The sequence below is a fragment of the Callorhinchus milii genome, unplaced genomic scaffold (assembly GCF_018977255.1).
Source record: "Callorhinchus milii isolate IMCB2004 unplaced genomic scaffold, IMCB_Cmil_1.0 Scaffold8, whole genome shotgun sequence".
NCBI classification, from domain to species: Eukaryota; Metazoa; Chordata; class Chondrichthyes; order Chimaeriformes; family Callorhinchidae; genus Callorhinchus; species Callorhinchus milii.
The window spans coordinates 74,607-88,619 of NW_024704749.1; the positions used below are offsets into that span (position 1 = coordinate 74,607).

At 44.7% G+C, this 14,013-nt stretch overlaps 1 protein-coding gene across 1 annotated transcript in view; it reads right to left on the reverse strand.

Annotated features, from left to right (window-relative positions):
* The window catches only part of LOC103173221 (scavenger receptor class F member 2-like), a 48,545-nt gene that overhangs the window by 8,527 nt on the left and 26,005 nt on the right, over positions 1 to 14,013 (reverse strand). Inside the window, exon 5 of the mRNA XM_042337331.1 lies at positions 284 to 340. Within this exon, the coding sequence (XP_042193265.1) occupies positions 284 to 340 (57 nt within the window). The remainder of the gene's footprint in view (positions 1 to 283; positions 341 to 14,013) is intronic.

Genomic DNA, 14,013 nt, shown 5'->3' on the forward strand with positions numbered 1-14,013 from the left:
CGGTAATTGTAGCTGTTGATGTAGCTGATGCTGTATCTGTTGCTGCAGCTCTTGTTGTTGATGTAGTTGTTGCTGTAACTGTTGCTATTGCCATAGCTGTTGCTGCAGTATTTACTGTAGTTTTGCTGTAGCTGTTACTGCAGAAGTTACTGTAGCTGAGTTGTAGCTGTTGTTATAGCTGTTTCTGTAGCTGTGTGGAAGCTGTAGCTGTTGGTTTACCTGTAGCTGGAACTGTTGTAGCTGTGGCTGTTGCTGTAGTTGGCTGTTCTGGTTGCTGCACCACCAGACGGAGGCTCAATGTAACTGCAGTTTAAGGTGTTCTCTATGTCATGGTGTGCAACTGAAAGGAAAATCACCTTCATAATCAGTCAGTCAACACGCACAACAGACCCCCATCCCTAACAGACCCCCACTTAAAACAGGCTGCACCCCCCCTCGCAACAGCCTCCTGCCACACAACAGATGCCCCTCCTCCATACAGACCCCCACTGCCACCCCCCAACCCAGGAATGATTGCCGCTCAAAGCAGACACCTGCTGCCCTCACAGAGAGAGTAGAGCAGTCACACCAGCAGCTGGGACTTGATCATCTGGATATCAGCCATTTTTTTAGTATCAATGTCAGAAGGCAGATGTGCGCCACTGGTGTGTGTTGAAACAAACCCTCTCATACTCAACTGAGAGGCTGCTGTGATGGGGTTGCCCTGTGGTAATTAAGATAAGCTAAATTACAATGTCCTTTAGCCAGTGATGTCCTCTGTCCTAATATGATGATGTGCTGCTGGTGTAAAGCCATTGCCAGTGACTGCCAATGAGTGCCAGTGACTGCCAATGATTGCCAGTGAGTGCCAGTGACTGCCAATGATTGCCAGTGAGTGCCAGTGACTGCCAATGATTGCCAGTGAGTGCCAGTGACTGCCAATGACTGCCAGTGAGTGCCAGTGACTGCCAATGATTGCCAGTGAGTGCCAGTGACTGCCAATGACTGCCATTGAGTGCCAGTGACTGCCAATGACTGCCAGTGAGTGCCAGTGACTGCCAATGATTGCCAGTGAGTGCCAGTGACTGCCAATGACTGCCAGTGAGGGCCAGTGACTGCCAATGACTGCCAGTGAGTGCCAGTGACTGCCAGTCAAACCAGGCTGCACCGTACATAAAACACATCCCAAGGTCAGAACTAAGGAACATTATGAAAATTTGCTGATAACAACTAATCGGAGGGAATGGCAAATTGTGACGAGGATTGTGAAAGGCCATGGATAGAGGACACAGAGACTTCCAGGGTGGACGGGCAGATGGCAGGTATAGTTCAATATAAAAATGTGCAGTGATATATTTTGGCAGCAACAACAGGGAAAATAAACAAACCTTAAACGATTGGATTTTAAATGAAGAAACGGAACCTTAGTGAGCAGCAGTCACAGCACTGAAGGGCATTTTACCAGAAGCTGAGCAGTTACTGGGACGGATGGTACAACCAGACTGTGTGGAGCTGTACACTGTGTGGGGCTGTACACTGTGTGGGGCTGTACACTGTGTGGGGCTGTACACTGTGTGGGGCTGTACACTGTGTGGGGCTGTACACTGTGTGGGGCTGTACACTGTGTGGGGCTGTACACTGTGTGGGGCTGTACACTGTGTGGGGCTGTACACTGTGTGGGGCTGTACACTGTGTGGAGCTGTACACTGTGTGGGGCTGTACACTGTGTGGGGCTGTACACTGTGTGGAGCTGTACACTGTGTGGGTGCAGTTCTCTCTGTGTGCGTTTGTGTGTGTGAGTGAGTATGTGTTTGTGTGTGTGAGTGTGTGTTTGTGTGTGTGAGTGCGTGTGAGTGTGTGAGTGTGTATGTGTGTAAGTGTGTTAGCGTGAAGGTGTTACCCAGCGCCTTGGGATGTCCTCCCGACGTGAAAGGCGCTCTATAAATGCAATCTTGTTGTTGTTGTTGTCAGTGTGTTAGCATGAGTGTGTGTGAGTGTGTTTGTGTGAGTGTGTGTTTGTGACTGTGTGTGAGTATGTCTATGTTTGTGTGAATGTGTGTGTGTGAGTGTGTGTACGTGTGAGTGTTTGTGTGTGAGTGTGTGAGAGTGTGTGTGACGTTGTGCATGTGAGTGTGTGTGTGTGAGAGAGTGTATGTTTGAGTGTGTGTGAGTGTGTGTGTGTTTGACTGTGTGTGAGTGAATGTGAGTGTATGTGTGTGAGTGTGTCTTTGAGTGCTTGTTAGTGTGAGTGTGTGCGTGTGTGTGACTGTGTGTGTGTAAGGGTGTGTGAGTGTGTATTTGTGTGTGAATGTGTGTGTGAATATGTTTGAGTGTTTGTTAGTGTGAATGTGTGTGAGTGTGTGTGACTGTGTGTGTGAATGTGTGTCTGACTGCATGAGTGTGTGTGTGAGTTTGTGTGTTTGAGTGTTGTGAGTGAGTGTACACTGTGTGTGTTTGTGAGTGTGTGTGTGTGAGAGGGTGTGTGAGTGTGTATTTGTGTGTGAATGTGTGTGTGAATATGTTTGAGTGTTTGTTAGTGTGAGTGTGAGGGTGTGTGAGTGTGTATTTGTGTGTGAATGTGTGTGTGACACTGTGTGTGTTTGAGTGCTGTGAGTGTGTGTGACTTTGTGCATGTGAGTGTGTGTGTGAGAGTGTGGGTGTTTGAGTGTGTGTGAGTGTGTGTGTGTGTTTGACTGTGTGTGAGTGAATGTGAGTGTGTGTGTGAGTGTGTGTGTGAATATTTGTGTGAGTGTGTGTGTGAGTGTGTCTTTATGTGCTTGTTAGTGTGAGTGTGCGCGTGTGTGTGACTGTGTGTGTGTGTGTGAGTGTATGTGTGAGTTTGTGTGTGAATGTGTGTGTGAGCGTGTATTTGAGTGTTTGTTAGTGTGTGTGTGTATGTGTGTGTGTGTGTCACAGTCATCACTGTCATCATCATCACCATCATCATCACCGTCATCATCATCACCATCATTATCATCATCACCTTCATCACCATCATCATCATCATCAACACCATCACCATAATTACCATCACCATCATCACCATCGTCATCATCATCATCACCATCATCAACATTACCATCATCACCATCATTACCATCGCCATCATCATCATCAACACCATCATCACCATCATCATCACCATCATCAACATCATCATCAGTATAACCACCACCATCATCATCGCCATCATTATCGTTACCATCATCATCATCATCACCATCATCGTCATCATCACATCACCATCATCATCATCATCACCATCATAACCAGCACCAACATCATCATCACCATCATCACCATCGCCATCATCATCATTACCATCATCAACATCATCATCAGTATAACCACCACCATCATCATCATCATCATTATCGTTACCATCATCATCATCATCACCATCATCGTCATCATCACCATCACCATCATCATCACCAACATCATCACCATCATCACCATCGCCATCATCATCATCATCATCACCATCATCACCATCATAATCACCATCATCATCACCATCATCAACATCATCATCAGTATAACGACCACCATCATCATCACCATCATTATCGTTACCATCATCATCATCACCACCATCATCGTCATCATCACCATCATCATCACCATGATCATCATCACCATCATCACCAGCACCAACATCATCATCACCATCATCATCACCATCACAGTCATCATCACTGTCATCACCATCATCTTCTTCTTCATCATCATCACCATCATCATCACTGTCATCATCATCACCATCATCGCCATATCACCATCGTCATCATCATCACCATCATCACCATCATCATCACCACCACCATCATTACCACCATCATCACCACCATCATCATCATCAACACCACCATCATCACCATCATCATCTTCATTATCACCATCATCACCATCACTGTCATCATCACTGTCATCAGCATCATCATCAGTATAACGACCACCATCATCATCACCATATTTGTGTGTGAATGTGTGTGTGAATATGTTTGAGTGTTTGTTAGTGTGAATGTGTGTGAGTGTGTGTGACTGTGTGTGTGAATGTGTGTCTGACTGCATGAGTGTGTGTGTGAGTTTGTGTGTTTGAGTGTTGTGAGTGAGTGTACACTGTGTGTGTTTGTGAGTGTGTGTGTGTGAGAGGGTGTGTGAGTGTGTATTTGTGTGTGAATGTGTGTGTGAATATGTTTGAGTGTTTGTTAGTGTGAGTGTGAGGGTGTGTGAGTGTGTATTTGTGTGTGAATGTGTGTGTGACACTGTGTGTGTTTGAGTGCTGTGAGTGTGTGTGACTTTGTGCATGTGAGTGTGTGTGTGAGAGTGTGGGTGTTTGAGTGTGTGTGAGTGTGTGTGTGTGTTTGACTGTGTGTGAGTGAATGTGAGTGTGTGTGTGAGTGTGTGTGTGAATATTTGTGTGAGTGTGTGTGTGAGTGTGTCTTTATGTGCTTGTTAGTGTGAGTGTGCGCGTGTGTGTGACTGTGTGTGTGTGTGTGAGTGTATGTGTGAGTTTGTGTGTGAATGTGTGTGTGAGCGTGTATTTGAGTGTTTGTTAGTGTGTGTGTGTATGTGTGTGTGTGTGTCACAGTCATCACTGTCATCATCATCACCATCATCATCACCGTCATCATCATCACCATCATTATCATCATCACCTTCATCACCATCATCATCATCATCAACACCATCACCATAATTACCATCACCATCATCACCATCGTCATCATCATCATCACCATCATCAACATTACCATCATCACCATCATTACCATCGCCATCATCATCATCAACACCATCATCACCATCATCATCACCATCATCAACATCATCATCAGTATAACCACCACCATCATCATCGCCATCATTATCGTTACCATCATCATCATCATCACCATCATCGTCATCATCACATCACCATCATCATCATCATCACCATCATAACCAGCACCAACATCATCATCACCATCATCACCATCGCCATCATCATCATTACCATCATCAACATCATCATCAGTATAACCACCACCATCATCATCATCATCATTATCGTTACCATCATCATCATCATCACCATCATCGTCATCATCACCATCACCATCATCATCACCAACATCATCACCATCATCACCATCGCCATCATCATCATCATCATCACCATCATCACCATCATAATCACCATCATCATCACCATCATCAACATCATCATCAGTATAACGACCACCATCATCATCACCATCATTATCGTTACCATCATCATCATCACCACCATCATCGTCATCATCACCATCATCATCACCATGATCATCATCACCATCATCACCAGCACCAACATCATCATCACCATCATCATCACCATCACAGTCATCATCACTGTCATCACCATCATCTTCTTCTTCATCATCATCACCATCATCATCACTGTCATCATCATCACCATCATCGCCATATCACCATCGTCATCATCATCACCATCATCACCATCATCATCACCACCACCATCATTACCACCATCATCACCACCATCATCATCATCAACACCACCATCATCACCATCATCATCTTCATTATCACCATCATCACCATCACTGTCATCATCACTGTCATCAGCATCATCATCTGCATCATCACCATCATCATCACCGTCATCATCATCATCATTGTCACCACCACCATCATCACTGTCATCATCACCGTCATCACATCACTATCATTATCATCATCACCACCATCATTAACATCACCGTCATCACCATCATCATCATCACCATCATCATCATCACCACCATCACCATGATCACCACCATCATCATCATCACCAACATCACCCTCATCACCAACATCATTACCATCACCGTCATCACCAACAATATCATTATCATCTTCATCACCACCATCACCATGATCACCACCATCATCATCATCACTACCATCACCCTCATCACCACCATCATCATCATCAGCATCATCATCTTCGCCACCATCACCATGATCACCACCATCTTCACCACCATCACTATCATAATCATCATCACTATCATCATCACCACCATCATCACCATCGCCGCCATCATCATCATCATCATCACCATCATCACCATCATCAACACCATCATCAACATCATCATCAGTATAACCACCACCATCATCATCACCATCATTATCGTTACCATCATCATCATCACCATCCTTGTCATCATCACCATCACCATCATCATCGCCATCACCATCACAGTCATCATCACTGTCATCACCATCATCATCTTCTTCATCATCATCACCATCATCATCACTATCATCGTCATCACCATCATCACCATCATATCACCATTCTCATCATCATCACCATCATCACCATCATCATCACCACCATCATCATCATCAACACCATCATCATCACCATCATTATCATCATCATCACCATCATCATCGCCATTATCACCATCATCACCAGCTTCATTACCATCATCATCATCATCATCATCACTATCATCATCGTCATCATCACTATCATCACCATCACTGTCATCATCATGTCATCATCATCACCATCTTGATCACCATCATCATTACCGTCATCATCATCATCATTGTCACCACCACCATCATCATCACTGTCATCATCACCGTCATCACATCACCATCATTATCATTATCACCACCATCATTACCATCACCGTCATCACCATCATCATCATCACCATCATCATCATCATCATCATCATCACCACCATCACCATGATCACCACCATCATCATCACCACCAATACAATCATCATTAACATCACCCTCATCACCACCACCATCTTCATCATCACACCATCATCATCGTCATCAAAATTATCATCATCATCGTCATTATTATCATCATGATCACCATCATCACCATCGTCATCATCACCGTCATCGTCATCATCATCATCATCATCAGCATCATCATAATCATCACCAACATAATCATCATCACCACTATCATCATCACCGTCACCGTCATCATCATCATTACCATCATCATCATCATCATCACCATCACTATCATCACCACCATCATCATCATCACCAATACCATCACTGTCATCACCACCATCATCATCATTACCATCATCATCATCACCACCACCATCATCACCACCACCATCATCACCGTCGTCATCATCATTATCATCATCACCATCATCTCCATCATCATCATCACCATCAACACCGTTATCATCATCAATACCAACACCATCTTCATTACCATCATCATCATCATCTCCATCATCATCATTACCATCAACACCATCATCATCACCACCATCACCATCATCATGACCATCAACATCATCACGATCAACACCATCATCATCACACCATCATCATCAGCATCATCACCATCACCACCATCATTATCATCATCATCATTGCCATCATCATCATCACCACCTCCCTCATCACCATCATCACTATCATCATCATCACTATGATTGTCATCATCAGCATCACCATCATCATCACGACCACCATCATCACCGTCGTCATCACCATCATCATCATCACCATCTTCATCATCACCATCATTATCATCATCACCAACATCATCACCACCATCATTAGCACCATCATCACCATCATCATCACCACAATCAACATCATCACCATCATCATCATCACCATCTTCATCATCACCATCATTATCATCATCACCAACATCATCACCAACATCATCACCACCATCATCAGCACCATCACCATCATCATCACCACAATCAACATCATCACCATCATCAACACCATCCCCTCATCACCATTATCACCATCATCATCACCATCACCGTCATCACCATCATCATCATCATCACCATCACCGTCATCATAATCATCACCAACATAATCATCATCACCATTTTCATCATCATCACCGTCATCATCACCATCATCACCACCATCATCATCATCACCACCATCATCATCACTGTCACCATCATCACCAACATCATCACCACCATCATCATCATCACCATCACCATCATCAGCATCACCATCATCATCATTACCATCATCATCATCTCCATCATCACCACCATCAACACCATCATCATCACCATCATCATCACCACTACCAACACTATCCTCATTACCATCACCCTCATCACCATCATCATCATCCTCATCTCCATCATCATCATCATCACCACCACCATCATCACCACCATCATCAACAACATCTCCATCATCATCATCACCATCAACACCATCATCATCACCACCATCAGCATCATTACCATCACCACCATCATCAACATCACCTCCATCATCATCATCACCATCAACACCATCATCATCAGCATCATTACCATCACCACCATCATTATTATCATCAGTATCATTATTAACACCATCACCATCATCATCATCACCATTTTCATCATCACCACCATCATCATCATTATTATCATCACCATCATCATCATCATCACCATCACCATCAATCATCACCACCATCATCATCACTATCATTACCATCACCGTCATCACCACCATCATCATCACCATCTTTATCCCCGTCATCATCATCACTATCATCATCATCACCATCATCATCACCACCATCATCATCGTCATCATTATCATCATGATCACCATCATCACCGTCATCATCAACATCACCACCGTCATCATTACCATCATTGTCATCACCACCATCATCATCGTCATCACCACCATTACCATCATCACCATCATCTCATCATCATCATCACCATCAACACCACCATCATCATCTCCATCATCATCAGAATCATCATCACCATCACCATCACCACCATCATCATCATCATCATTACCAATCATCATTGCCATCATCACCATCATCACCACCACCACTATCATTGTCATCATCATCATCACCACCACCACCATCACCAGCGTCGTCATCACTATCATCATCATCACCATCTTCATCATTACCATCATCATCATCACCAACATCATCACCACCATCATCATCACTATCATCATCATCATCATCACCATCATCATCACCACCATCAACATCATCACCATCATCAACACATCATCATCACCATTATCACCATCATCACCAACATCATCATCACCATCACCGTCATCACCATCATCATAATCATCACCAACATAATCATCATCACCACTATCATCATCACCATCATTATCACCATCATTATCATCATTCACCATCACCACCATCATCATCATCACCGTCATCATCACCATCATCACCACCATCATCATCATCACCATCACCATCATCAGCATCACCATCATCATAATCATCACCAAAATCATCACCATCATCAATCACCATCATCATCATCACCATCAACACCATCATCATCACCATCATCATCAACATTATCATCATCATCATCATCATCACAATCATCACCATCATCACCATCACCCTGTCATCACCACCATCATCATCATCACCATCATCATCTTTGTCACCGTCATCATCATCACTGTCATCATCATCACCATCATCATCATTACCACCATCATAATCATCATCGGTCTCCCCATAGCCCTGATCAGCCCCACTCCCCCGCTCTCTCCCCATAGCCCTGATCAGCCCCACTCCCCCGCTCTCTCCCCATAGCCCTGATCAGCCCCACTCCCCCGCTCTCTCCCCATAGCCCTGCAATGCATTCCAGATCCCAACAACTCGCTGTGAAAACATTTCGCCTCTTCTCTGTTTCTTTTAACAAATATTTTAAATCGATGCCCTCGGGTTACCGACCCACCCGCCAGTGGGATTAGTTTCTCCTTGTTTACCCTAGCGAATCCCCTCATCACTTTAAACACTTCTATTAAGTCTCCTCTTAACCTTTGCTTCAAGGAGAATAATCCCAACTTCTCTCGCCTCTCCTGAGGCCACACCTCTTACTTGGGTGGCCCAAGAGGAGTTGCCAGAGCGGGGGAGGAGTCGGAGTGGGGGAAGGGCTGAGTTATTAATAATAATAATAATCCTTGCATTTGATATAGCGCTTTTCAAGTCTTCTAGATATCTCAAAGCGCTTCACAAATATGCTTTAAAGTGAATTGACTATAAATTTTATGGGCGAAATACGGCAGCCAATTGCGCACAGCAGCCGTGGATTGAAATGTCCAATTTTGTTTTGGGGGGGTGGGGGTTGTCGAGGGATTATTATCAGGCTTGTGCAGTAAGGAGACTTGCCCTGCCGGGAATCAAACCCAGGTTTCTTGCTTGCAAAGCGATTGCTCTAACCACTGAGTTGTGGGAGACGATCAAGGGAGGTGGGGGGGAGCAGTGGGGGGAGTGGGTGGGGGTTGGGGAGCATGGAGGGGGTGTGGGGGGGTGATGTGGTTGACATGGTGGAAAGCTGATTTGGTCAGACCCTGAATGAAAGATTGAAAGGTGTGACTAACAGCCAGTCCAGCAGTTTCTTGTGACCATCAGTTGCTGTTGGGCAATGAAACAAGTCCAGAATTGAGCAACTCAGATCCCAAAATGTTGTAGAATTGAAGCCACACGAGCCCCTCCCCCACTGCCCAATATTCCCTCTTGTTCTGGTTACATCTGTGGTTCAGCACAGAGAGAGATTGCACTGATGGTAAAACTGCTGCTCAATTCCACTGCTTCCTGTGCGTTCCCAGAGGCTGCTCAGGAATGTCCGTCCGGTTGGGCTGCGCTGCCTGTGAAGCATCTGTTACACAGCGCACTGAGCTGAGGCCCACCTCACAGCCGCCAGTCACTGTGAGCCAGCGCCAGCTCCTCGCGTTGCTGTGTTCACTGCGGGGCTAACAGACCTACACCAGCTGCTCGTGGGACCATCCTCATCCCATCATCCCAACAGCAGCACTGTAACTGACAGCCAACCCGAGGGGGGGGCGGCGGGAGACAGAGAGAGGAAGAGAGACAGGGGGAGATAGAGAGAGAGGGTAGAGGGGGGAAAAGTGAAAATACAAAGAGAAGCGGAAGAGATAGAGACTGCAGAAAGAGAGGGATAGCACGGTGTGTGGGGGGTGGGGGGGAAGTGTTGGGAGGAGGGATGGGGAGTGGTGGGAGGGGGGGGGAAGTGTTGTGGGCAATGATAACAATCCTTGTTGTTTACAAAGTGCTTCACAGAATTGACCAAGATTTACACAGACTGAACAGCACAGACTGTCCTGGTGTTCATAATCCACACAACTCCACACCAACTCCTTACAACCCTCCAATAGCTTTCTGTTCCTTGTTCCCTCAAGTGAAGGTCCAGCTTCCTCTTTAAAGCATCCACACTGTCTGATTCAACCATTGGTTTCTGCAACGTGTAGTGACTGTGTATTTTATAGGCAAATGTGACAGCAATTAGCTCACAGCAGTGTCCCACAAGCAGCCATGAACTGAATGATCAATTTATTTGGGGATTGTTAGCAGGACAACATGGGAAACTTCCTTCTCTTGTCTGATAGCATCTTTAACATCCACCTGAATAGGCAGACGTTTTACACCTCATCTGAAGGACAGCACCCCAGACAGCATAGTGCTGCCTCTGCACTGCACTGTCAACAATAGGTGTCAGCATCCGCTGGCAACTCAAAGTCCTGATGTGGAGCTGGAACCCACAATCTTTTGACTTTGAGATAAACTGACCCAGATTGTAGTTATGGAGAGAGGAAGATGGTGAGGAGGAGGAATTTGGAACACTTATTTTCACACAACTAAGCTCTCAGTTTTCAAAACAAATAAATCTCAAAGGCCCTAATGCCAATCATGATGCCTCCATAAATTGTTGAGTGACTCTAAGAGAGATACACAGATAGTGAGAGAGAAAGACACACACACACACACACACACAGAGGTAGAAAGAGGGAGACACACACACACACATAGGTAGAAACACATAGGTAGAAAGAGAGAGAGAAAGGTAGAGGGAGATTGGAGACACACAATCACAATCCTGAGCTAGTTTGGATGAAGAAAGCCCTTTGACCCATCCAATCTCATCCTTCAAGAACATCCACCCATCTTCCCCCTGTCACAGCATCAGGCTGCTTTTTAAATGAGTCCAGTGTCCTGGTCCCTCCCAGGCAACCTGTTCCAGGCATTGGTTGATCTTTAAGTAAAGAAAACCTTCCTAGTATCTATCCTGAAATTGCCCTTTTCAGCTGTAAACCTGCCGTCCTCTTGTTCTGTTGTTATGTTGTTGCAGTGTATTGAATTGGGTTTACTTTTTCAATCCCAAATGTACAGGAGCTCAGGCACACACAAACATACATGTGGAAAGGAAGAGAGAAAGACACAGATGGAGATATTCCATTCTCTCTCATTTTGTTGAAACTCCAAATCACTCTGTTCTCTCCTGAAGTCTTTGAAAATATGTTCTTGACACCCAACTGTGGCCACTCTGCTCCCTCCTCTCCACTTTGGATTATTTAACAAAGCCAATTAAGAGCATTATAAAGTCACTTACAGTCTTTTCATTGGTGACTAATTAGATTATTTTGACATGTACATGGATTTGACCATAGTTAATCCATGGGTGATGGACATTTAACACTATATATTGTGACCTACGTAGTACAACTTTGAACTTTTACATATAGAATCTTGGAATTTTACAGCACAGAAAGAAGTCATTCAACCCATTGTGGAGTCCTGTAGCTCAGTGGTTGAGCACTCGCTTTGCAAGTGAGAGACCTGAGTTCAATTCCCGGCAGAGGGCGAAACCTCGGGCAAGTTTCCTTACTCCACACAGAGCCTAATAATAATCCCTCCAAAAACAGTAATAAATTGGTCATTTTCAATCCACGACTGTTTGTGGGACATTGCTGTGCGCAATTGGCTGCCGGGTTCGCCCACAAATATGCAGTTAATTCACTTTACAGTGTGTTCTGTGAAGCGCTTTGGGACGTCCTCCCGACGTGAAAAGCACTGTATCAAATGCAAGTATTATTATTATTATTATTATCATGCCTTGTGCTGGCTCTTTGAAAACTATGCAACTAGTCCCACTCCCTCACTCTTACCCCATAGCCCTGCAAATGTTTCCTTTTCAAGAACCTATCCAATTCCCTTTGAAAGCTGTTATCAAATCTGTTTGCACCACCCTTCCATCTCGTGCATTCCTGAACGTAACAACTATCCTCATCATCCCTCTGGTTCTTCTGCCAATTATCTTAATTCTGTGCGCTCTGGTTACTGACCCACCTGCCAGAGGAAACAGTTGCTCCCGATCTACACTATCAAAACACCCTCATAATTTTGAACACCTCTATTAAATGTACAGGAGCTCAGACACACCCTAACCCTAACCCTCAAGTTTCTCTGTTTTAAGGAGAATAATTCCAGCTCTCGAGTCTCCACACATAATTGTAGTCCCTCATCTCTAGTACATATCAAAATATTTAATTTTAATTCCAAAATATCATAGCTAAAAACATTTACACTGCAGTGTGCAATGTAGTTTGTGTTATATAATGTCAGGATTTTGCATTCAATCTAGGATGATGTTCCAAAGCATTGCTGATAAGAGTGCCACACATTGCTGAATGTGCATTAAACCGAAACCCTCTGGGTACCTATTCATCACATCGAGGCCCGACTATGCCAACTCCCTGCTTGTCGGCCTCCCCAACTCTTCCCTCCACAAGCTGCAGATCATCCAGAACTCTGCAGCCCGTGTCCTCTCCCGCACCAGGCTCCGTGGAGTCCTGTAGCTCAGTGGTTAGAGCACTCGCTTTGCAAGTGAGAGACCTGAGTTCAATTCCTGGCAGAGGGCGAAACCTTGGGCAAGTTTCCTTACTCCACACAGAGCCTAATAATAATTCCTCCAAAACCAATAATAAATTGGTCATTTTCAATCTACGACTGTTTGTGGGACATTGCTGTGCGCAATTGGCCGCCGCGTTCGCCCACAAATATACAGTCAATTCACTTTACAGTGTGTTCTGTGAAGCGCTTTGGGACGTCCTCCCGACATGAAAAGCGCTATATCAAATGCAAGGATTATTATTATTATTATTATCACCCCCACCCTCACCCGACTCCACTGGCTCCCCATCACA